At 45.5% G+C, this 21,740-nt stretch overlaps 1 protein-coding gene across 1 annotated transcript in view; it reads right to left on the bottom strand.

The window, feature by feature from the left end:
* Positions 1–21,740, bottom strand: part of LRP1B (LDL receptor related protein 1B) — a 660,028-nt gene that overhangs the window by 212,835 nt on the left and 425,453 nt on the right. Inside the window, exons 16-22 of the mRNA XM_054381274.1 lie at positions 20,284–20,424; positions 16,848–16,973; positions 14,548–14,664; positions 12,803–12,883; positions 11,437–11,604; positions 9,077–9,259; positions 2,142–2,342 (exon numbers count right to left, since the gene is read on the bottom strand). Of these exons, the coding sequence (XP_054237249.1) occupies positions 2,142–2,342; positions 9,077–9,259; positions 11,437–11,604; positions 12,803–12,883; positions 14,548–14,664; positions 16,848–16,973; positions 20,284–20,424 (1,017 nt within the window). The remainder of the gene's footprint in view (positions 1–2,141; positions 2,343–9,076; positions 9,260–11,436; positions 11,605–12,802; positions 12,884–14,547; positions 14,665–16,847; positions 16,974–20,283; positions 20,425–21,740) is intronic.

Genomic DNA, 21,740 nt, shown 5'->3' with positions numbered 1-21,740 from the left:
AAACTCTATGAACCAGAAGAATTATTTCTTCCCATGTAAAAAAAAAAACAACAAAAAAACCCCAAACCCAAACTAAGCACCCTAACTTCTAACCCCAAGTTTGGGGCTTTTTGTGTATTTTTTCATCATGACAAAAGAAGCTCTTTAATGTGCCTAACATGTCAATGTGCTGCCCAACACCCAAATTCCCCCTCCACCTTATGCTTAGGTATGTTTTAGAACTAAATAACTACCAACTGCTGAAATACTTGTGGACTACTAATTGTAACTGCCATTAAAAAATCAGCTTGGCCCTTTCCAGTATCCAACAGGACACAGGAGTCATAAAGGGCTATACTACCAGGAGCAACATAATTGTGCAATCACAGCAGTAGCACAGAAGGACTAAAAATTACATTATGCTATTTTTTTTTCCCACCTGGAGCCCAAGCAGCATGGAATTCATAGGGAGCTCTCAGGGGATTTAGGTTTACACCATAATCTAGACACAGAGAACGTAAGCTCCCCTCTCACAGCACACAGCCTGCAGACCAACAGAGCAGGATGGGGCAAAGATCTCTTTGCCATCTCCTGCAGCAGCTGTTGCCCAGCCAGTGAACTTTGCCCCCCATGCCAAGCAGCTCTGCTTAGCCTGGTGCAGGGCCTTCTAGTAAGGACAGATTCCAGTTAGTGGAACTCCTTGCAAACATCCCCAAAGGCTTTGTAACAGAATACCAGAAATGGTAAAACACTTTGTGCAAAGCAAGGTCAGTGTAGAGAGGCTAATTGTTGGTATCACACAAAAGAATGATAAAATTACCTTCATTTTCCTTCAATGATTCACTTCTTATCCCTACACCATCACCACAGGACAACACCACTGCTACAGTGCTGTAAATGCTTTCAGCACCTATTCATTTTATCTTTGCATGTTGATAACAACTCAATTAGTTTATCAGTTAGACTTCTGCCACATTTACACAAGTATTTTTGTGCCTTTTTACTGAATACAGTTTTGCTCAGATAAGCTACATTGTCTGACATGCCATGAAATCCATTCACCACCAAGGAGTCATGGAAGTAACTCTGAGGAAAGAGACTTGGAACTGTTGGTTGCTGAGCAGTTCCCCGGAAGCCAGCAGTGCCCTCATGCAGCCCAGCAGGCAGCTGTGTGCTGGGCTGCAGCCAGAGGAGTGTGGGCAGCAGGGCAGGAGAGGGGATTCTGCCCCTGGACTCTGCTCTGCTCAGACCTCACCTCCAATCCTGCCTCCAGTTCTGCTGTCCTCAGCAGAAGGAGGACACAGAGCTGTGGAGTGAGGCCAGAGGAGGACACAAAGATGATCCAAGGGCTGGAGCAGCTCTGCTGTGAGGCCAGGCTGAGGGAGCTGGGGGTGTTCAGCCTGGAGAAGAGAAGGCTCCAGGGGCACCTCAGAGCTGCCTTCCAATAGCTGAAGGGATCCTGCAGGAAGGCTGCAGAGGGACTTTTGCTGAGGGTGTCTAGAGACAGGCCAAGGGGAATGGTTTGAAGCTGAGGCAGAGCAGGGTTAGAGTGGAGCTGAGGAAGAAGTTCTTGAGTGTGAGGGTGGTGAGACTCTGGCACAGGCTGCCCAGGGAGGCTGTGGCTGCCTCCTGCCTGGGGGTGTTGCAGGCCAGGTTGGATGAGACCTTGAGCAGCTGAGTCTGGTTGAGAGGTGTCCCTGGGCATGGTGGGGAGGGTGGAGGAGATGAGCTCTGAGGTCTCTTCCAACCTGAGCCATTGTAGGATTTTATGGTTTCCTCAGGACCTCTTACACAGCTACTAACAGGATTCTATCAACTCACACTTTTGGCAGTTGGAGAAAATGACAAATTACCTTCAATACTTCCATACAATACCAGAGCTTTTCAAATTTACCTCTAGGAGTACTTTAAGGGATTAGGAAATGAAAGAGTTACCTAAAATACCCCTACGTTTTCCCTTATTTGAACCAAACTAATACTTCAAGCACTCAATGTTATTTAAAGTACGCAAGCAACCCAGTATTATTTAAAGTAAAGAAAAATCCTCACAGAGGCTAGTGTGATAAAACTTCAGTCAGAACAACATGAGAACCATTTGGGGATTTTTTCAGCAGGAAGAATCGTGACAGACAAGAATCAGGAAAATGTGTCTAAAGGAGTACCACAAAGATCGCCTTCATCAGATCCATCAGGACAATCTCTTCTCCCATTGCAGAGCTTCTCAGGCTGTAGGCAGATGGAGGTATCATTAGCACAAGGGTATTTTGGTGGTCCACACATATAGCCCTCGCAATTATCCTCATCAGACTGATCCTCACAATCAATATCGCCATCACATAGCCACGCTCTGCTAATGCACCTCCCTTGGAGAAAAGAGACAACAAACAGCAAATCAGACTGCAGCAAACTTGAGGCAAAAACCTTCAGTAACATCACACAAAATGTATGTATGTATTAATTTATTCATTTTATTATGCTTTTCTATGAATAGAACTTTCCTCCTAGGAGGATAGAAATAAAACAGCTTGTGTTTATACTGTGAAGCATCTTCCACAGCACTGCTGGCAGCCTAGTTTTCCAAACAGCAGCAATCCTAAGGATTTCTCTGCTGAACAGAGCTGCACACAGGCAGGAGACATCCTCCGTTTGTTAAAATACCAAATCAGACAAAAAACGGTTTCATTTCTTTGTAACTTCTGCTTTTCCTTGTGTCCCCCTCTTCACCTTCTACTCCAACAGCTTTCCATAGGAGCAGTGCTTCACTAACTGACTTCCTGTTAGGATGGGTTTGAGGAACAAAAGTCTATCCAGGAAGGACACCAGTTTTGGGCTCCCCAGTTCAAAAGAGACAGAGACCTGCTGGAGACACTCCAAGGGAGAGCCATGAGGATGATTTGGGGACTTGAGCATCTCCCCTGCGAAGAGAGACTGAGAGCCCTGGGGCTGTTTAGTCTGGAGAAGAGAAGACTGAGAGGAGATCTGATCAATGTCTATCAATATTTGAGGGGTGGGTGTCAAGTGGAGGGGGCCAAGCTCTTCTTGGCGGTGTACAGTGATAAGCCAAGGAACAACAGGTACAAGTTTGAACATAGAAGATTTTACCTCACCATGAGGAGAAACTTCTTTACAGTGAGTGTGACAGAGCCCTGGAGCAGGCTGTCCAGGGAGGTTGTGGAGTCTCCTTCTCTGGAGACTTTCAAAACCCTCCTGGATGCATTCCTTTGTGACGTGCCCTGGGTGAGGAGGTTGGAGGAGATGAGCTATGAGGTCCCTTCCAAACTGAGCCATTCACTGATGACTGAAAGATTTTCTCTACCAAAGCAGTTTTTATGCAGAAGCACTCTGCAAAATCAGCTTCCTTAATCCATGGTTCTACCTGTTGACTCTCTATTAATTGGAGAATACAATAGCTGCCAGCTCTATTCAGTCCAAAAGGTGTTACCAAAAGGTCTGACTAACCCCACTGATTGTAGCTAGCGAGCAGTAAGTTTATGCTTGAGAACTGACAAATAGTTTGGGCGAGGGGCACACACACCATATTCTTTATTATCTCAAAGTCATCACTGTGCAGCAGTACTGGAATGAAAGCTGAGGGAAAATACTAATGTCAAGCAAACTAACCAGATCCCAAAGTCAATTGATGTCACTTCCCTTAGAGCCTCTAATCTGTTTTGCAATCTTTTATACATAATAATGTTCACGGAGCAAATCAACTTTCTTGCCTTTCTCTTACCTTGATGAAGATTTGTTTTACAACAAAAGATTCCTCTCTCTCAGTGATAGCTCTGAGATGTTCTGAAGTAGAATACACTTTCAAGGAATCAATCTAGAAAGATGGATTTAATGAAGTCTTATGACTGCCTTCAAAGCATTACTTAGAGTTCACTGAAGTAGTTTTGCTTTATTACCCCATGCTAAAGCTGACATTTCTGGTTTGCATGCACTGTAGCAGAATTCCATCACAAACTGATAGCCTTAGTGGATGCATCTATTCCTTTCCATAGCTTTTGTGTGTAGCACAGCAGGAATGTGTGGCCAGCACTGAACCACTGGTTCAGCAGTGAAGCTGCTGCAAGAAGTACATGGGAAAACCTCAGCCAAAGGCTTCCCCAAGATATTTTATTTCCTAATAATTTTAGAAAGTTAATTTTGTTGTACTTGCTAGCTGCTGTTCAGTCTTTTTGGGGATCCTGAGTACAAGAACTGTATTGACTGACTATCCCTTCAACTGCAGGAAAACTACTTTGGTGAACTGTTAATTGCATCCAATTTCCCCTTGCAGCTAATTTTTAGTGCCTAAAACTGTAATATTTTCCTCATCTGCAGAATGGACTCAATCTTGCTCTCATTAGAGTGAAGGAATGTTCTATCCTGACACAAATAAGCAGTGCTGGGATGGTTCATGATCTTGCTTGTCCTGTGGAACACACTTACATTGAGACTCAGACTAAGTGCACTATTTCAAGAATGGGGTGTTCTCTGGTGTTTAAAAACTTGTAGTAGAAAGGAGATGTTTGTAAAGGCTTCCAGCAGGAGACAGAAGGGAATTTTCAGGGCCTAAAGAAGAGGTTACCACAGAAAAGAATGGCACCATGAACCCAGTGCAAACCCAGCAGTAGAACAGCAGAGAGTTTTCTAGTTTACTTGCTGGGGTGGTTTGGTTTTATTTATTTTTTTAATGTCAATTGAATCTGCTCCTGAAATCAGAAATGTTATCCTTCTGAGCCATCACTCTGTGCAAAAGAAGATTATTCTGGTAGTTGTACAGGATGTGCAGCTCTGAAAGTGAGAGAGGAGACAGGCAGAGAATGAGTGGGAGCTAGCCTGGTAAACCTAAGCTCATGACCAATATCCTTTCCACTTACCCTCTGAACTCCTCGTGCCTCCCATTCTCACTAATTTGTTTTCCTCTTTCAAAACCGCTCCTGTGCCATCTCTACACAGCAAACTCATCCTCAGCAGCCCTCATGGAATCTGTAAGGCTGCCCTACCAATTTTCTCATCTTCTTTTTCAAAGCCCCATCCTTCCCAGCTCCTCTGCTCTCTACACCTCATATACTTGCATCTTGTCTCTAACACTCCTCACCCAGACAGTACTGCTGCTGCTATTTGCCTCTTCCAGTATCACTAAGGTGCCACCTTGACTTTATTTCTCCTCTATGCACATTCCTTATGATGTATTCCAACAAAATCCTAGTCCTTCCCTTATCTTCTTCCCCTTCCTCTAGTATATTATTAACATGTGAGAAAAAGGAAAGATAAAATAACAGCCCACAGGGCAGCATTAAGAATGGTAAGATACAAAAATTAACTGCTTCCTGAGATAAATATAAAATGCATTAAGCATGACAGACAGACATTACAGTTCTGATCTACTGCTGACTAAACTGAACTAGCCATGGCTCTTCTGCAGTTCTCTTCCAGAAGAACTTTATTTTATGATCATTAGAGCAATTACATAACTTTAAGTGAGATTACAAAGACTCTGCTCTTGGACCAGTACTACAAACTGCAAAGTGGGGAAATGGGGTAAAAAGGGCAGATTAGGTAGTACATAAAACTGAATTTAAGTACATCCCTTTTGGGGGGGCAGAACCAGTGCTGCCATGCAAGGAGATCGGGGCAAAGGTGAACCTCATGAAGATCAACAAGGACAAGTGCAGAGTCCTGCACCTGGGAAGAAACACCACCAGGCACCAGGACAGACCAGGGGTCATCCTGCTGGAAAGCAGCTCCATGCAGAAAGACCTTGGAGTGCTGGGGGACAGCAATGTGCCCTTGTGGCCAAGAGAGCCAATGGCATTCTGGGGTGCAGCAAGAAAAGTGTGGCCAGCAGGGCTAGGGGGGTTCTCCTGCCCCTCTGCTCTGCCCTGCTGAGACCACACCTGCAATATTGTGTCCAGTTCTGGGCTCTCCTGGTCAAGAGAGACAGAGACCTGCTGGAGAGAGTCCAAAGGACAGCAACAAGGATGATTGGGGGACTTGAGCATCTTCCCTATGAAGAGAGACTGAGAGCCCTGAGGCTGTTTAGTCTGGAGAGGAGAGGGCTGAGAGGGGATCTGATCAATGTCTATCAATACCTGAGGGGTGGGTGTCAGGATGAAGGTGCCAGGCTCTGTTTGGTGGTGCCCAGAGACAGGACAAGGAACAACAGGGACAAGCTGGAACCCAGGAGGTTCCACATGAGGAAACTGCTGTCTGGTGAGGGTGGCAGAGCCCTGGAGCAGGCTGCCCAGAGAGGTTGTGAAGTCTCCTTCTCTGCAGACTTTCCAAACCCACTTGGATATATTCCTGTGTGCTCTGCTCTGGGTGACCCTGCTCTGGCAGGGGGTTGGACTTGATGATCTCTGAGGGCCCCTTCCAGCCCCTAACATTGTGTGATCTGAATATAAAATAGGAAGTTGTTTCTATCAGTCTAGTCTAACTTGAAAAAGAAGCTTAATCTAGTTTAAGAGCAGAAAATAAGTAGCTAAATCTCACCTAACAGTAGTCCATCTCAACCAGGTAGTCATTGTAACTCATATCCTCCTGCTGTGCAAACCTGTGTATATTTTTCATCACATCAGCACAAACAACAGTGTGATGCTCTTGGAAACCAAATTAGAAATGCCATTCTGAAATTCTGCTAACTCAAGTGCCCTGCAGCTTTCTGATTGACTTGGGACAGTGCAGCTCAAGAACTGCACAGGTTGGACAGTTTCAGTGAGAGAAGGATTCTACTAAAGGTTTAAAAAGATAACATGGAATTAGAAGATATTCGAGAACAAAGAAGTAAAAAACAAAAATTAAATAATAATAATTAAATAATGATGATAATAATATTGATCTAATAATAATGTAACAGCAACAATACTACTACTACTACTAAATTTCTCCAGCAACAAAAAAAAAATGTTGTTAAGGAGACATTAGGCATTAGTCTTTCAATATGCAAGAGATTTTTTTTTTATCAGTGAAAAGATGAAGACAATCAACTCAGCTTGCAGCAAAGATCCAGATGACTTACAAGGAAAAAATGCTGTGCTCCTAGAGGCAAATTACTGAAAGTCAGAGAACATTGTCTGCTGGATATGCTGGGGTGTGCATCAGGGAGGAGGCTGGACATGATGTATTTTTTGGGCCACCATCACTCTAAGCAGAACAATCAGGCTTGGCTGAGGGCTGACAAGTGCTGTGATTGTCCCATGACACTCATGCCTGTGGCATTGTGACAGCTCAACCAGAGCCAACACAAAGCACAGTAAGGGAAGGCCCGGCAGCTACTATTTACAGCCATGAAACAAACAAGAAGCAAGCAGGGGAGAGGGGAGTAAGGTTCCACTGTTCTCACCAACTGTCACCTCCCTCAAAAAGGAGTGCCTGGGTCAGCTCCCCCCATCAGGTTTTGTATTAGGAAATCAGATGCCAGCACCTAGCAATCTGTGAGGAGAAATCAGCCAATTCTCCTCTTTCCTGAACACTTCTCATACCTGTAGAAGCCAGACAGTGTTAGTTATCTAGAATAATCCAGAGAGAAAATGACATTGATTCTGAAACCTGGAAGGGTCACCTCAGACACTATTTCCATGAATCCATTGTTCCTCCTTTGTCCCACCACATGGAATTCAACTGAAAAGCAGCTAAACAAAAAAATGGCTGTTTTTGCTTTCTGCTCCAATGCATTACCAATATCCCTCCTCCAGCTCCTTCCAGACAAACACAGTGAAGTAAAAGAATTATGGATGAAACTGTCACAACTGAGCCCTAAAGTGCTGTTTCCCCACAACCACCAATTGTGATTGTGCTTCCCTCTGAGTCAGAGCTGAAGCAAGCACATTTTGGATGGAAATATTTTTTTGGCTGTATTGTATGTGGCAGCATTCCTCTGTGAACTGAGACACTGCCCTCCTTGCATGGGATTGCAAACACAGCTAAGTACGACCCTGCTAGGACCTGAAGGGATCCTGCAGGAAGGCTGCAGAGGGACTTTTGCTGAGGGTGTCTAGAGACAGGCCAAGGGGGAATGGTTTGAAGCTGAGGCAGAGCAGGGTTAGAGTGGAGCTGAGGAAGAAGTTCTTCAGTGTGAGGGTGGTGAGAGTCTGGCACAGGCTGCCCAGGGAGGCTGTGGCTGCCTCCTGCCTGGGGGTGTTGCAGGCCAGGTTGGATGAGACCTTGAGCAGCTGAGTCTGGTTGAGAGGTGTCCCTGGGCATGGTGGGGAGGGTGGAGGAGATGAGCTCTGAGGTCCCTTCCTGAGCCATTGTAGGATTCTATGATCAGAATAGGTTCTTCTTTCCTTTAACAATTATATTTGTCTAATGGCAACAACATTACTACTTCTTATATCCTGAATTAAATCTTCTCTTGAAAGGTATTTTACTCCTAATGTCACATTAAGCTTTGAAAGAACTTGTAAAAAGATTAATACAATGCCAACAGACACTAAGTTCTTCCTTAGCTGGACTGTCCCTCAAGAAAATGTTCCATCTACGGTTTATTTTGTCAAACACAGCCTCAGATTGGCTGTGTTTAACGTGATGTTAAACATTTCTCAAAAGAATACATTTTTCTTCCAATACTGTTCACCAAATTTCCAGTGCTGTGGTTCCAAATTCCTCAAAACCTTCCAGCCTATTACTTCATACCCTTTCAATCAACTTAATTCTAGGGCAAAAGATGGAAACCAGAAGAACATACTTGGGCTTTGATGTACTATTAGAGGCTACATTTAAGTATTTGGTTTGATGTTCTATCATAAAGAACAGTTTCAGCTCTCAGTGAAGGTCTCATCCTTGGAGACATTTAAGATCAGATTTGATGTGGCCCTGGGCAGCTTGATCTAGTTGGAGGTGTTCCTGCTGACTGCAGGGGTGTTGGACAAGATGACCTTTGAGGGTCCCTTCCAACCCAGTGCAATCTGTGGATCTGTGAAAGTAAACTCCAACCCCATGCATTTCACCCTGTAAATCAGCAGACAGGTGAGGGGCAGTACAGTAATACTCTTCCTGCTGTGCGCACGGTGACACCTCCCAGTGTCACCAAACACAGACAGCATCACTCAGGCAGCAGGTATGGGCTGACATCACACAGACACAGAGAGTGAGGAGGGCAAAGCGATACCTGAGCTGCTGCAGGAGAACTTGGTTTTGCCATCGCAGAGGCGGACGGTGCCGTTGCAGCCTCTCTCATCGCTGCCATCCTCGCAGTCCTTCTCCCCATCGCACCGCCACAGCTCAGGAACGCAGCTCCCAGCGGGGCTGCACTGGAATTCCTTCCCGCTGCACCTCCCAGGAGAAGGAGTTTCTTAGGAAAACAAGAGTTGTTACATTGGAGACTCTGCCCACAGGAGATTTGTGCATGCCACACTCATGATGATTTGGAATCCTGCTTCCCAGCCAAAGCCAGAATCCTATCCCCAGGTGTAGCACTCACCAATCACTAGCGCTCCTAACTCAGCACTCCAGCACAAGCTTTGCACAACCTCTTTCTTATCCTGCCCACTCCCTTCACTTTCACCTCTACCACAGGCAGAAGGTAGAATCACAGACTTGTCAGGGTTGGAAGGGACCTCAGGGATCATCCAGTTCCAACCCCCCTCACACCTCACACTACAGCAGGTTGTTCACAGCCACATCCAGCCTGGCCTTAAAAACCTCCAGGGATGAGGTTTCCACCACCTCCCTGGCCAACACATCCTGTTGCTTTAGCAGAGTCATCCAGTGGGAAGTATTCAGGACAGTGAGATGGTTTTCCACTGTTGGGTTTCATTTTGTTTGGTTGGGGGTTTTGGTTGTTTATGTTTGAGCCTTTTTTACCTTTTTTTTTTTTTTGACTAACAGTGACTTGGTTACAGGTGACACCATCTTCCCCACTCCTCATTTACTTCTAACACCTGGGCTCTGCCTAAATAGATTCTAACCATTGATTTACACATTTAGTCCTGCCAATTGTTCTACAAGGTTCAGTAAGAGCAGCTAGGTCAAGTTAACACTCATGAATGACTATTAATTTCAGGTAAACATTTTTGCACAGTTGTCAGACAACAATGAATTTGGAGGTACAAGGAGGACCAAGACTGATATTTTCCTGATGCTTTCTAAGCCCCAACTCTCACTCTCAAGGCCCATTCCCTCCTCCTCCTTCATTCTCTTTTTTCTCCCCCAGATGAGGTCTATCTCCTCGTTCACAAGGCATGATCACACAAACTTCACAGCAATGTACTTCAGCTCAGGGCAGCTATGGAATCAGTCTTGAATGTTTCAAAGCACAGTAAGTGTCTCATTCTAATTATTAATCACATATTTAATTCTAAGTATTTTCTAGAAGCCAACCTTTTATACTTTCTCCTCTCCCTCCTTTCCCCAACCTGTTGCCTCAGTGAGTATTTCCTGTATTACATGACATACTACTGACAATAAAATGTACTTTGAAGCGATTACAAGCTTACACATGCACCAAAAAAGCATTGTTTAAATAAATTCTTGGGGCACTGCCAATAGATAACAGTTTATTGCAGAAATAAAACACCAGCTCCACAGACATACAAACAAAAAAACCCCAAAACAAAAAAACAAAAGGACCTCACAAACAAACAAAGGCAATTTTAAACAAATAATTCTCATTCTGGCATTCTGTTATATATAAAGCAAAGAGGAATTGCTGGGAAGTGTGCGTGTAGCAGAGCAGGACACAGAAGTACATGAACTGGAACACCACCAGGCTGGAGCAGCTCTGCTGTGAGGCCAGGCTGAGTCAGCCTGGAGAAAAGAAGGCTCCAGGGGGACCTCAGAGCTGACTGCCAGGACCTGAAGGGATCCTGCAGGAAGGCTGCAGAGGGACTTCTGCTAAGGGTGTCTAGAGACAGGCCAAGGGGGAATGGTTTGAAGCTGAGGCAGAGCAGGGTTAGAGTGGAGCTGAGGAAGAAGTTCTTGAGCAGGAGGGTGGTGAGACTCTGGCACAGGCTGCCCAGGGAGGCTGTGGCTGCCTCCTGCCTGGGGGTGTTGCAGGCCAGGTTGGATGAGACCTTGAGCAGCTGAGTCTGGTTGAGAGGTGTCCTTGGGCATGGTGGGGAGGTTGGAGGAGATGAGCTCTGAGGTCCTTTCCATCCTGAGCCATTCTGTGATTCTATGACTAAAAGGTAACTTAAGGAATGCTGCTGAGTGTCTCTGTAGGCAGCATTCATCTCTGTAACAGGACAAACATCACATTCATCTTGATTCAGTGAAACTACAGAAGTTCTCAGTTTTACACCTATTCTCTTTCCAATTGCATTCTTCTTCTCAAATACACTCCTCTTCCATCATATTACACTTGACACATTTTCCATCCCAAACATTGCTAAGGTTCAAAGCACTTTCTCTTACTGCATGCACTGAGATCAGGGCCTCCATGCTATAATAAAGTATTCTTCGGGTGTATAAGTAGCTGAGTTGTGAGAAGGGAAAAAAAAAAGAAGAACAAATCAAGCCAACCCAACTGACCTTCCTTGCTGCAGTTTGTTTTGGTTTCATCACTGAAATCTCCACAGTCATTGTCACCATCACAGGCCCAATGGCCTGGGATACATCTGCCATTAGAACACCTGAACTGATCAGCAGAACAGGAGTGAATGCAGCCCAGCTCATCACTGCCATCACCACAGTCATCATCTGCAGGCAGGAGTTAGAAAAATGATTGTAAATGATAAGTTCCAACAAAAGATGTGAGGAGAAAAAAGTCATTTCCAAAAGGCAAGAGAAAAACAAAATGCAGTCAGTGAAATCCTTCCTTTCTTTCCTGCCCACAGGCATGTGGTGCCATTATTTTAATCCCAGTTAGTTGGTAACTCTGATTTACCAGCAGAACTCTCTCCTCCTGAATGCATTCCTGTGTGACCTGCCCTGGGTGATGCTGCTCTGGCAGGGGGGGTAGACTGGATGAGGTTTTGAGGTCCCTTCCAGGCCCTAACACTCTGTGATTCTGTGTAATTTGGAACAGTCTTCCCCTTTACATTTGTTCACTCTTACTTAAGTCTTGAATTTGGGAAAGAACAACCCCCATGGACTAGTACAGGCTGGGGGCTGATCTGTGGGAGAGCAGCTCCAAAGAAAAGGACCTGGGGGTCGTGGTGGACACCAGGATGGCCATGAGCCAGCAAGGTGCCCTTGTGGCCAAGAAGGCCAAGGGCAGCCTGGGGTGGATTAGAAGGGCTGTGGGGAGTAGGTCCAGAGAGCTTCTCCTGCCCCTCTACTCTTCACTGCTGAGGCCACAGCTGGAATATTGTGTCCAGTTCTGGGCACCTCAAGTCAAGAAGGACCTCAGGGAACTGCTCGAGAGAGGCCAGCACAGAGCCCCAGAGCTGCTGCAGGCAGTGAAAGATCTCCTGTGAGGCCAGGCTGAGGGAGCTGGGGCTTGGAGCTTGGAGCAGAGGAGCCTGAGGGCTGCCCTCATTGCTGGGGCTAAAGATGTGCAGGGCTGGAGCCAGGCTCTGCTCAGGGATGTCCAAGGACAGCACAAGGGGCACTGGGGGCAAGCTGGAGCAGAGGAGGTGCCACGGGAACAGAAAAGGGAAAACTTTTTCCCTGTGAGAGTGTCAGAGCCCTGGAGCAGGCTGCCCAGAGAGGTTGTGGAGTCTCCTTCTCTGCAGACTTTCCAAACCCCCCTGGATGTGTTCCTATGTGACCTGCCCTGGGTGATCCTGTGCTGCTTCCTAGGCCAGGCCAGTAATTAGAGAACACTGTATTTGTTCTCTCACCATTCAGAAGCCAAGATGGCAGTACCTGACTCAGAAGAAAAGGCTGAGTAGCAAAGCAATGTTTATGTGCTACTCAGCATATTAGTTTCAGATACAGAACATTTGATACTTGCCTGAATCACAGAGCCACTTGCTGCTAATGCATCTCCCATTTTTGCATAAAAATTGAGTTAGAGGCTCACACGTTGGGAACTCTGTCAAAGTGTTCAAAAAGAAAACTATTTAATGCAATATCCTCTGTAGCAAGAGCCTCCCACCTTCCTATGTGCACAGATTACACAAGTGTAGTGCATCAAACATTTGCACCTGGTAGATATCTAACCTGGAGAGAAGAAAAAGGTGAGATGCCCTAAGGACAGGAAACAAAAGCTTTTAGCTGTAGACACAAGTCCAAGCCTACCTCTCTGCATGCACCCCTGAAATGCATTCCCATCAGATCAGGGCTGTCACTGCCACTGTTCATGCTGATATACACAATAAATTGCAGCTTGGGCTCTGGTACAGACCATACTGCCAATGTGTTTATTCCTATGAAAAGGTTCTTCAGTGGTTGATTTTGATTAAGCAAGAGGAGATATTTGTAAAGCTGGATCAAGACAAAAAAAATCAGTTTTGAGTGAAATAAAAGACTAAGTACCCTAACGAGTAGGCTTGAGGTTTGCTTGTTTGTTGATTTACATGGTTGATGTTAATAAATAATCAGCCCACATTCCTTCTTGAAAACACTAAGCCAGTTCAGAACTGTACCTTATTATATTGTGGTCACCTCACTAATTCATTTTAGTGAGTCGATGATACCACAACTACTACCCTGGAATGAGGGAAGTCCCTGGTATAATATTTTACCAACAGTTCATTTACCCTGCTGCTCTCAAACTCCCAGCAGTTAGCTATGACCCGCCAGACAGATGAAGGCAGTAATTTGGCTTATGAAAACCTTAATTGTTTGGAAGAAGCTGATTAGAGAGTGCACCTCTCCTTTCAGTGTCTCAGTGAAGCAGCAACTAGCAGAGCTCCTGATGCTCTCTCATGATATAACCAAGAAGGAGTCACTTTTCCTGCAGAATAAAGCATCAAAATAACCTCCTGCTCAGACTTAAACCAGACAAGATGAGACAAAGATAGTTTTGGAGAGTGATGGTGGTTGATAATGGGAGGGACATCAAATTGTTGGAGTGAGTCTTAGAGGAGGCCACAAAGATCAGAGGGCTGGAACACCTCTGCTGTGGGGAGAGGCTGAGAGCTGGGGGTGTTCAGCATGGAGATAAGAAGGCTCTGGAGAGACCTTCCAGTACCTGAAGGGGCTACAAGGAAGCCAGGAAAGGACTTCTGAGAAGAGCTTGCAGAGATAGGATGAGAGGGAATGGATTGAAGCTTGAGAAGGGCAGACTAAGACTGGAGATCAGGAAGACATTCTTGAGAGTGAGGGAGGTGAGATGCTGGAAGAGGTTACCCAGGAGGGTTGTGGATACCCCCTCCCTGGAGGTGTTCAAGGCCAGGATGAATGAGGCCTTGAGCAACCTGGGCTGGTGGGAGGTGTCCCTGCCCATGGCAGGGGCTTGGAACTGGATGATCTTCAATCTTCCTTCCAACCTAAACCATTCAATGATGTTAATTAGAAAATGCTTTTAAGTTGTCTGAGCTGGATATCTGGTATCACAGTTAAAAACATCACCAGAAAACTCAGCCCCTGCTCTGGGTTTATTTATTAACCAAATAAATTTCAGAAACAATATTTAACATTCATATCAAAAGGGCCCCTCATGGCTTTTCTTTCCTGTGAAAGAGATCCTTATGTATTTCACTTTTGACAGAAGAGTTTTTACTGCCCCCCTCCCCCTAAAGGAAATGTGCTTACCACAGGATGTCATTTCATCAGTCTCATCTCCACAGTCATCCTCCCTGTCACACAGCCAGGAGGTGGGAATGCAGCGTCCGTTCCCACAGGAGAACTGGTCAGCCTGACACGTTCTTGCTGTCGAGATAAAACACTCCAAAAATGCCAGGGAAATGCACTACAGCTGGTAGGACTCCTGGGGCAGCTCTCTATCTAGAAGCTGCAAGTCTTGAGGGCATCTCCTGACCTCCTGCACATTGTACCTGATCTGACTAAACATCACTCCTTTGACTTCAGAGCAGACTGAAGCCTGTGCTCAAGCTTTTAATGTAGAATTATTAGTGTTTTCTTCAGCATGTGAGAAAATGAAATTTTATTTGCAGTTATGCAGAGTTAGGTGGTAGAAAGGCATCACTTGATAAAAGCAACATTAGGCCTAGAGTCTAAGCAAACAAAAATCAAGGCATCAAGCTGTCTCACAGTTGGAGTGTTAACAACTTGTATTTCACAGCAAACAGAATGATCTGGTGAAATCCATATTTGCATTGGAAAAGGTAACCTAGCAGGGGTGTGATGTGCCTGGCCTCACTGCCCTTAGGATCTCTGTCTGTGCAAATACACAGTTGCAGTGATGCACAAGAGGAAACACCACCTATCCTTCTGAAGAACAAAACCTCACTAGCAGAAATCATGCTCTGTAACCACGTAAACTGCTTGGAAACCTGAGGAACAGTAACAAGGCAACAAAAACCTAGCACCTGAAGCTGAGGTTACTTAATCATTTTGTTTATTCAAAAGGTGAGACCAGAACTACGCCGCCAACAAGAGCGACGCAGATTTTGGTTCCAAATTCAACCTTTAAAGTCCACCGGTATGTGATCGCATAGTCTAAAAACCCTCAGCTGGGTCTGGAGAAGAGAAGACTAAGAGGTTTATAAATACCTGAGGGCTGGGGTGAAGAGAGAGGGGACAGGCTCTGCTCACTTGCACGCTGGGATAGGACAAGGGACAACAGACATAAATTACAGCACAGGAGGTTCCACCTCAACATGAGGAGGAACTTCTTCACTGTGAGGGTCCCAGAGCACTGGAGCAGGCTGCCCAGAGAGGTTGTGGAGTCTCCTTCCCTGGAGACTTTCAAGCCCTATCTGGATGTGTTCCTGTGTGACCTGTGCTGGATTCTATGGTCCTGCTCTGGCAGGGGGGTTGGACTCGATGACCTCTGGAGGTCCCTTCCAACCCCTAACATCCTGTGATCTGTTAGATCAGAGACTCCCCTAACCCAAAGAACCCTTCTTCATTTGATATTCTCAACTGAGAAACTTTCCTTCTTCCTCATAGGAATAGCCCAAAACACAATAGCAGAATGTAAGAATGTAAAATAGGTCAGAGAGTTTTGTTTTTTTTAAACATGAATTGTGTTTGCCATTGTAGGGACAAAAGGAAAAATAAAGGCAGAATTCAACCCCCCCCAAATTAAAAGGTCTTGAAATCAGAGGCATGTTGCAAGCAAACACTTGGACATCAAGGCATATCAAGATGTGGTACAGTCCACAATAACATGGCAGAGGGGACAGGGATGCTACAGGTCTGCATTTGTGCTAGAGTCCTTGCAGCCAAATCCACAAGTAGCAGCCAGAACCAGTTATTATCCATATGGAAATCTGAATCAAGGAAAATGAGTTTTAATACACAATGTATGCTGCCTGTCACTGCATTCTAGCTGAGTAGAGTCATCAGCTTACTGGTGCCTTATATATGTAAAGCAGACACTTAATGATTGTTTCGTGTACTCAGTTGACAAGCAGTAAGCATCACTTCCACACAAGCAAACGGCAGCTTTGGAACTCCATGAGCTCCTGCAGTGAAGCAGTAAACAATCTTCATCTTGGTATTTCCTTCAAAGTCCTCTGCACAGTTAGTAACTCACAAATGAAAACATTTTCAAGGTATCAAGGGGGAAACTGAACAACTAATTATGACTGTCAGCATAAAAGAAAGCTTGCTAGTGACGTGGCACTCATCACAGCCTGTGACAAACAACATTCTGACTGCCAAAGAAGACTGAGCAGGGCTGAGTCTGTACCTAAGCAGTGCTTTGACAGTTAACCCATATGGGTAGATGAAATGCTGAAGTACTTAGGAAAGCACACTCAAGCAGAGGCATTAAGTAAAATACAAGTTGTATCTCAGCCCTAGTGGCATCAAAATCTGGATTAATTTACAGTGTGAATGATCAGATTACTAGTATCAGACTGGTTCAGTTCACAGCAGTCTTGAACTGTCTATAGATCTTGTGCACAACCAAGTTAGATTTTTACCTGCACAGGTTTTATTTGATTCATCTTCATTGCTACCACAATCGTTAGTTCCATCACAAAGCCACCTCTTGGGAATGCAGCGATTGTTTTGGCACTTGAACTGATCCTCAGGACAACTGTGATTGACTGGGGAGAGGAAAACAAAACAAGTTTATTCTTAAGAAAATAATGTGAGCAAACCAGCTGAAAAGAATACCTGAAGTGGTATTCCCTGGTGATGCAGTTCACATGGTGGTCCTGCAGGCATTGCCATTGTGATGTATTAATTGTTCAGCAAAGCAGCCACAGTTAAAATATTTTGCAGTACTTCAACCATAAATTTTACAAGAGACAGCCAAGACCCTCCTGTCACACCAGTGTCAATATGGACACCCCCTTCTATTAACTACTACATGAGCAGCATTTTACAGCTGTGCTGTTTCCTTCCAGAAAAATGTCCTCAATCACACATTCTGGCAGTGTGGTGAGGTCTGCAAAATTAAGTGAACATAAACAGTGGAAAACCCCAAAAGGGAACAGGTCCAAGCTGCAAAGTGCATATTCAAAACATCATACTGGAGTGAGGAGGGGTTTGGGCAGGTTGTAAAACACTTCTAACATGATACACTGCACTGTCAGTGGCCACAGATAGACCTCTGGTTTACTTACCATGAAATTGTAGGTGTCAGGAAGTGAAATATGCAACAGTGTAAAACTCACCAAAAAAAAAAGCTTGGGATTCAAGAGTGAACAAAGTACCTCCTGACCGTGGAAGGGATGAAGACTGAATGCACAGGATTCTGTAAATACCATTGGCCTGCTCTTGCAGCCAGGCTAAGTGTGTGTGCTGCTGCTATTATCCTACCAACAACCACGGAATCATAGAATGCTAGGGGTTGGAAGGGACCTCCAAAGATCATCAAGTCCAACCCCCCTGCCAGAGCAGGATCACTCAGGGCAGGGCACACAGGAACACATCCAGCTGGGTTTGGAAAGGCTCCAGAGAAGGAGACTCCACAACCTCTCTGGGCAGCCTGCTCCAGGGCTCTGTCACCCTCACCATACAGAAGTGCCTCCTTATGGTCAGGTGAAACCTCCTGGGTTCTAGCTCATTCCTGTTGTTCTTTGTCCTGTCACTGGGCACCACCAAACAGAGCCTGGCACCTTCATCCTGACACCCACCCCTCAGGTATTGATAGACACTGATCACATCTACTCTCAGCCTTCTCCTCTCCAGACTGAACAGCCCCAGGGCTCTCAGTCTTTCTTCACAGCAGAGATGTTCAAGTTCCCCAGTCAACCTTGGACTCTCTCCAGCAGGTCTCCATCTCTCTTGACCTGGGGAGCCCAGAATTGGACACAGTGTTCCAGGTGTGGCCTCAGCAGGGCAGAGCAGAGGGGCAGGAGAACCTTCCCAGCTCTGCTGGCCGCACTTTTCTTGATGCCCCCCAGGATACCATTGGCTCTCTTTGCCACAAGGGCATGTTGCTGTCCATGGAGAACTTGCTGCCCACCAGGACTCCAAGGTCTTTTACTTATCAGACCTTGCAAATCTCGATCTACACAAGGGCAGTAAACTGTGCAGAGTTTGAAATGTTGGGTTAAAAATAATCTGAAGCTATTTTCCACCTACTCACCCATGCAGAGTTTGAAAGTTTACCATACATGCGGAGAGAAGTGGTATTTAAAATGAAAAGATGTCTGGAGGCTTCTCCTTGACATTTCAGTAGCTTTTATCTTTGACCTTTCTATTGAAGACAAGTCAGAGCCAGTGTGATGTCAGAGCACATGAACCCTTCCTGAGTGCTTTGTGTGGAGGGTGCAAGAACACTGTGACCAAAGATTAATAATCTGAGCAGAAAAGTGTTCCAGGTCTCATCATACTGATGGGGTTTAGTTGGCAGTGTGACTGGAGCACTAACTGTTATTATCCAAGTAACACAACTTAAAACTGAAGGCTTTTGTGTTTTAAATCTGACTTTATTACTAAACACAGACTGTGTTTTACATGCTAGTTGTGTTTTGGTTCCTATATATTTACTAATGTGTGAGTGCATTCTATTCTCTAACTGAATTATTTCAGACTAAAGAAGAACTATTGAAATTACTCTGGCAGTGGGGAAAGAGAGATTAATGTCACCACACTGCCCAACTCAGCTAAATCTCACAGAGCTCTGGGACCACATTATTTTTCATTTTTTATCTGTATAAATCCTCAGAGAATTCCCAGCCTTGATCAATGAGTTGGTCTACACTACCCTCACATAAACGAGAATCGAGTCAACCCAGCCAAACGATTTTCCTTCTCACTGTCATTGTTAGTTGAGCTGAGGAAGGCTTTGAGGCTGCCTGAGCGTGACTTCCCCTTCACAAACCCATGCTGAGTACTCTCAATCACTTCCCTGTCCTTCATGTCTTTGGAAATGGTTTCCAGGACTGATTGCTCCATCACTTTGCTAGAGGCTGAGCTGAAGGTGGCCTTGGCTTTGTGAAGGTTGGACTAGAGATATTCTGAGGGCAATTCCAAGCTGAATGATCCAGTGACCCATATAAAAAGGTGCAATAGTAGGAAACAAAGTGAAAAATATCAACCCTTAAAGAATCAGAAATGGCTGTGTGGAAACCAAAGGTGACTGCTCTGGTACTGCAGTATGGAACAAGTGCAGGAGTGCCCTTGGAAATAGCTACCGCTCTAATAGGCAAGAAGAGAAGAAAATGAATGATTTAAGGATGATTGCTTTTGTTTCACTCCCCTCAGAGTTATTCTCCTCCCCACTTGTGGTAGTTTTAGGCTGTGCCTTGAAAATTTTCCACAGATCTTGAACAGAAAGTGGTAGAAAGTAAATAAATCACCATTGGATGCAAAAAGGAAAATAATGATAAGGTGTAAACAATCAGATACCTGACATGAAAGTGAGTGGTGTACACTAACTCACTCTCTTCTCCACTCCTTTGCTCTAGCAGACACTAACTTCTGGCTGCTGCTGGCTTTGCTGACCTTGGCTGCACTGCTTTGTTGTGGCTGAGTATCACAGTATCACACTACATTAGAGGGTGGAAGGGACCTCCAGAGATCATTCAGTCCAACCCCCTTGCCAGAGCAGGATCACTTAGGGTAGTCCACCCAGGAATGCATCCAGGTGGGTTTTAAAAGTCTTCAGAGAAGGAGGCTCCACAATCCCCCTGGGCAGCCTGCTCCAGGGCTCCATCACCCTCACTCTCTGCTTTTTCTCCTTTCTTTTCGTGTCTTGTGTACAGGGGAGAGGGAAGAGAGCAGGAAGGGGGAAGCTATTGGTAGCCCCCTGGTTTGTCCAGTGGGATTCTTGTGTCGTTTAGAAATGGTACATATATGTAAAAATCGCTTTTTAACTGAGCTGGTCTGAGGATCTCCTGTTGGGGAGGGATTTTCAACCCATCACACCACTCTTCCAGCAGAGCAAAGGCAGAGCTCACGTACCGCAGGTCTCAGCCTGCTCGTCGCTGCCATCCAGGCAGTCATCGTCCCCGTCGCAGCGCCAGCGGGCCTGGATGCAGCGCTTGTTGTGGCACTGGAACTGCTCAGCCTTGCACAGCTGGGGCAGCACCTCTCCGGCTTGAACTAGGAGGAAACACCCAACAAGCACATCTCTGTCAGCTTGAGACATACAGACAGCAAAACTACCTCTACATGAAAAGAAATATCAGTTCTTGTCATCGCTCTTTAGAGTACTGCTGTGGTAACTTTGCACACAGAATCACACAGAAACACTCAGGTTGGAACAGACCCTCAGGATCACCAAGTCCAACCCAGAACCCTACTCTGCAAGGTTCAACCCTAAACCATAGCCCCAAGCACCACATCCAAACCACCTTTAAACACATCCAGTTTTGGGGACTCCACTGCTTCCCTGGGCAGCACATTCCAATCCCTGACCACTCTTGCCATGAAAAATGTTTCCTACTGTCCAGTCTAAACCTACCCAGTCACAGCTTGAGGCCATTCCCTCTTGTTCTATCACTAATTACCTGGGAGAAGAGACCAGCACCAGCCTCTCCACAATGTCCTTTCAGGTAGCTGTAGAGAGCAATGAGGTCTCCCCTCAGCCTCCTCTTTTCCAAACTAACCATCCCCAGCTCCTTCAGTCATTCTTCATCAGATTTATTCTCCAGGCCCTTCCCAGCTTCCTTGCCCTCGTCTGCACTGGCTCCAGCACCTCCACATCTTTCCTGTACTGAGGTACCTAAAACCGAGTACAATACTCAAGGTGTGGCCTCATGCTTGAGGTGATTCCAGCTGGAGCCTGCAGCAGCATGCAGAGCTGAGTGTATGAGTGAAGAAATATCTTAGTAAGAAATGGAAGGACTCAGAACAGCACTCACACTGTTTTGTTTTTCATATTGGTGCTGCGATGATGGTGTAAAATTATCAGTTTAAAATGTTGCAACCCATCATCAAAGGTGAAAAGAAAATATTCTTACTGACACAGCAAATTCTGAAGCGTGTTAAAGGGCTAGGAAATGATTACTGAGAAGCTGATTCTTGTATCCCAGCAACAGCTCCAAGCCCTGCATCATGCACTGGTACAGACTCAGCAAAGAGAGGATCAAACTCTGCTGAGGCAGAGGGAAGTAGCAAGCTACCAGCTTTTTGATAAACCCAGACAGGTACAGCTCCCAGCATGAGGCTCAGGATGCCTACCATGTAAATACCAGACATGACCCTGGGAGGATCAGCAAAGCCCTTGGGAGGAGCTGGGCAGCAAATTATGCTGGGGAAAAAGCTGGAAACCTGCTTAGTTCAGATCTGGAAGTGTCTAACCTCTCTTCCTACTGCTTACATTCCATCTTACCAGGGAGAAGTCCACCTGCCAGTATTTGCTGCTAAAAAGAAAAACACTTCCCTTTAGCAACAGGGATGGCTCTGCCAGCCATGCA

Source organism: Indicator indicator, chromosome 5, assembly GCF_027791375.1.
Source record: "Indicator indicator isolate 239-I01 chromosome 5, UM_Iind_1.1, whole genome shotgun sequence".
NCBI lineage: Eukaryota > Metazoa > Chordata > Aves > Piciformes > Indicatoridae > Indicator > Indicator indicator.
This window is presented reverse-complemented; position numbering and strand designations above follow the sequence as displayed.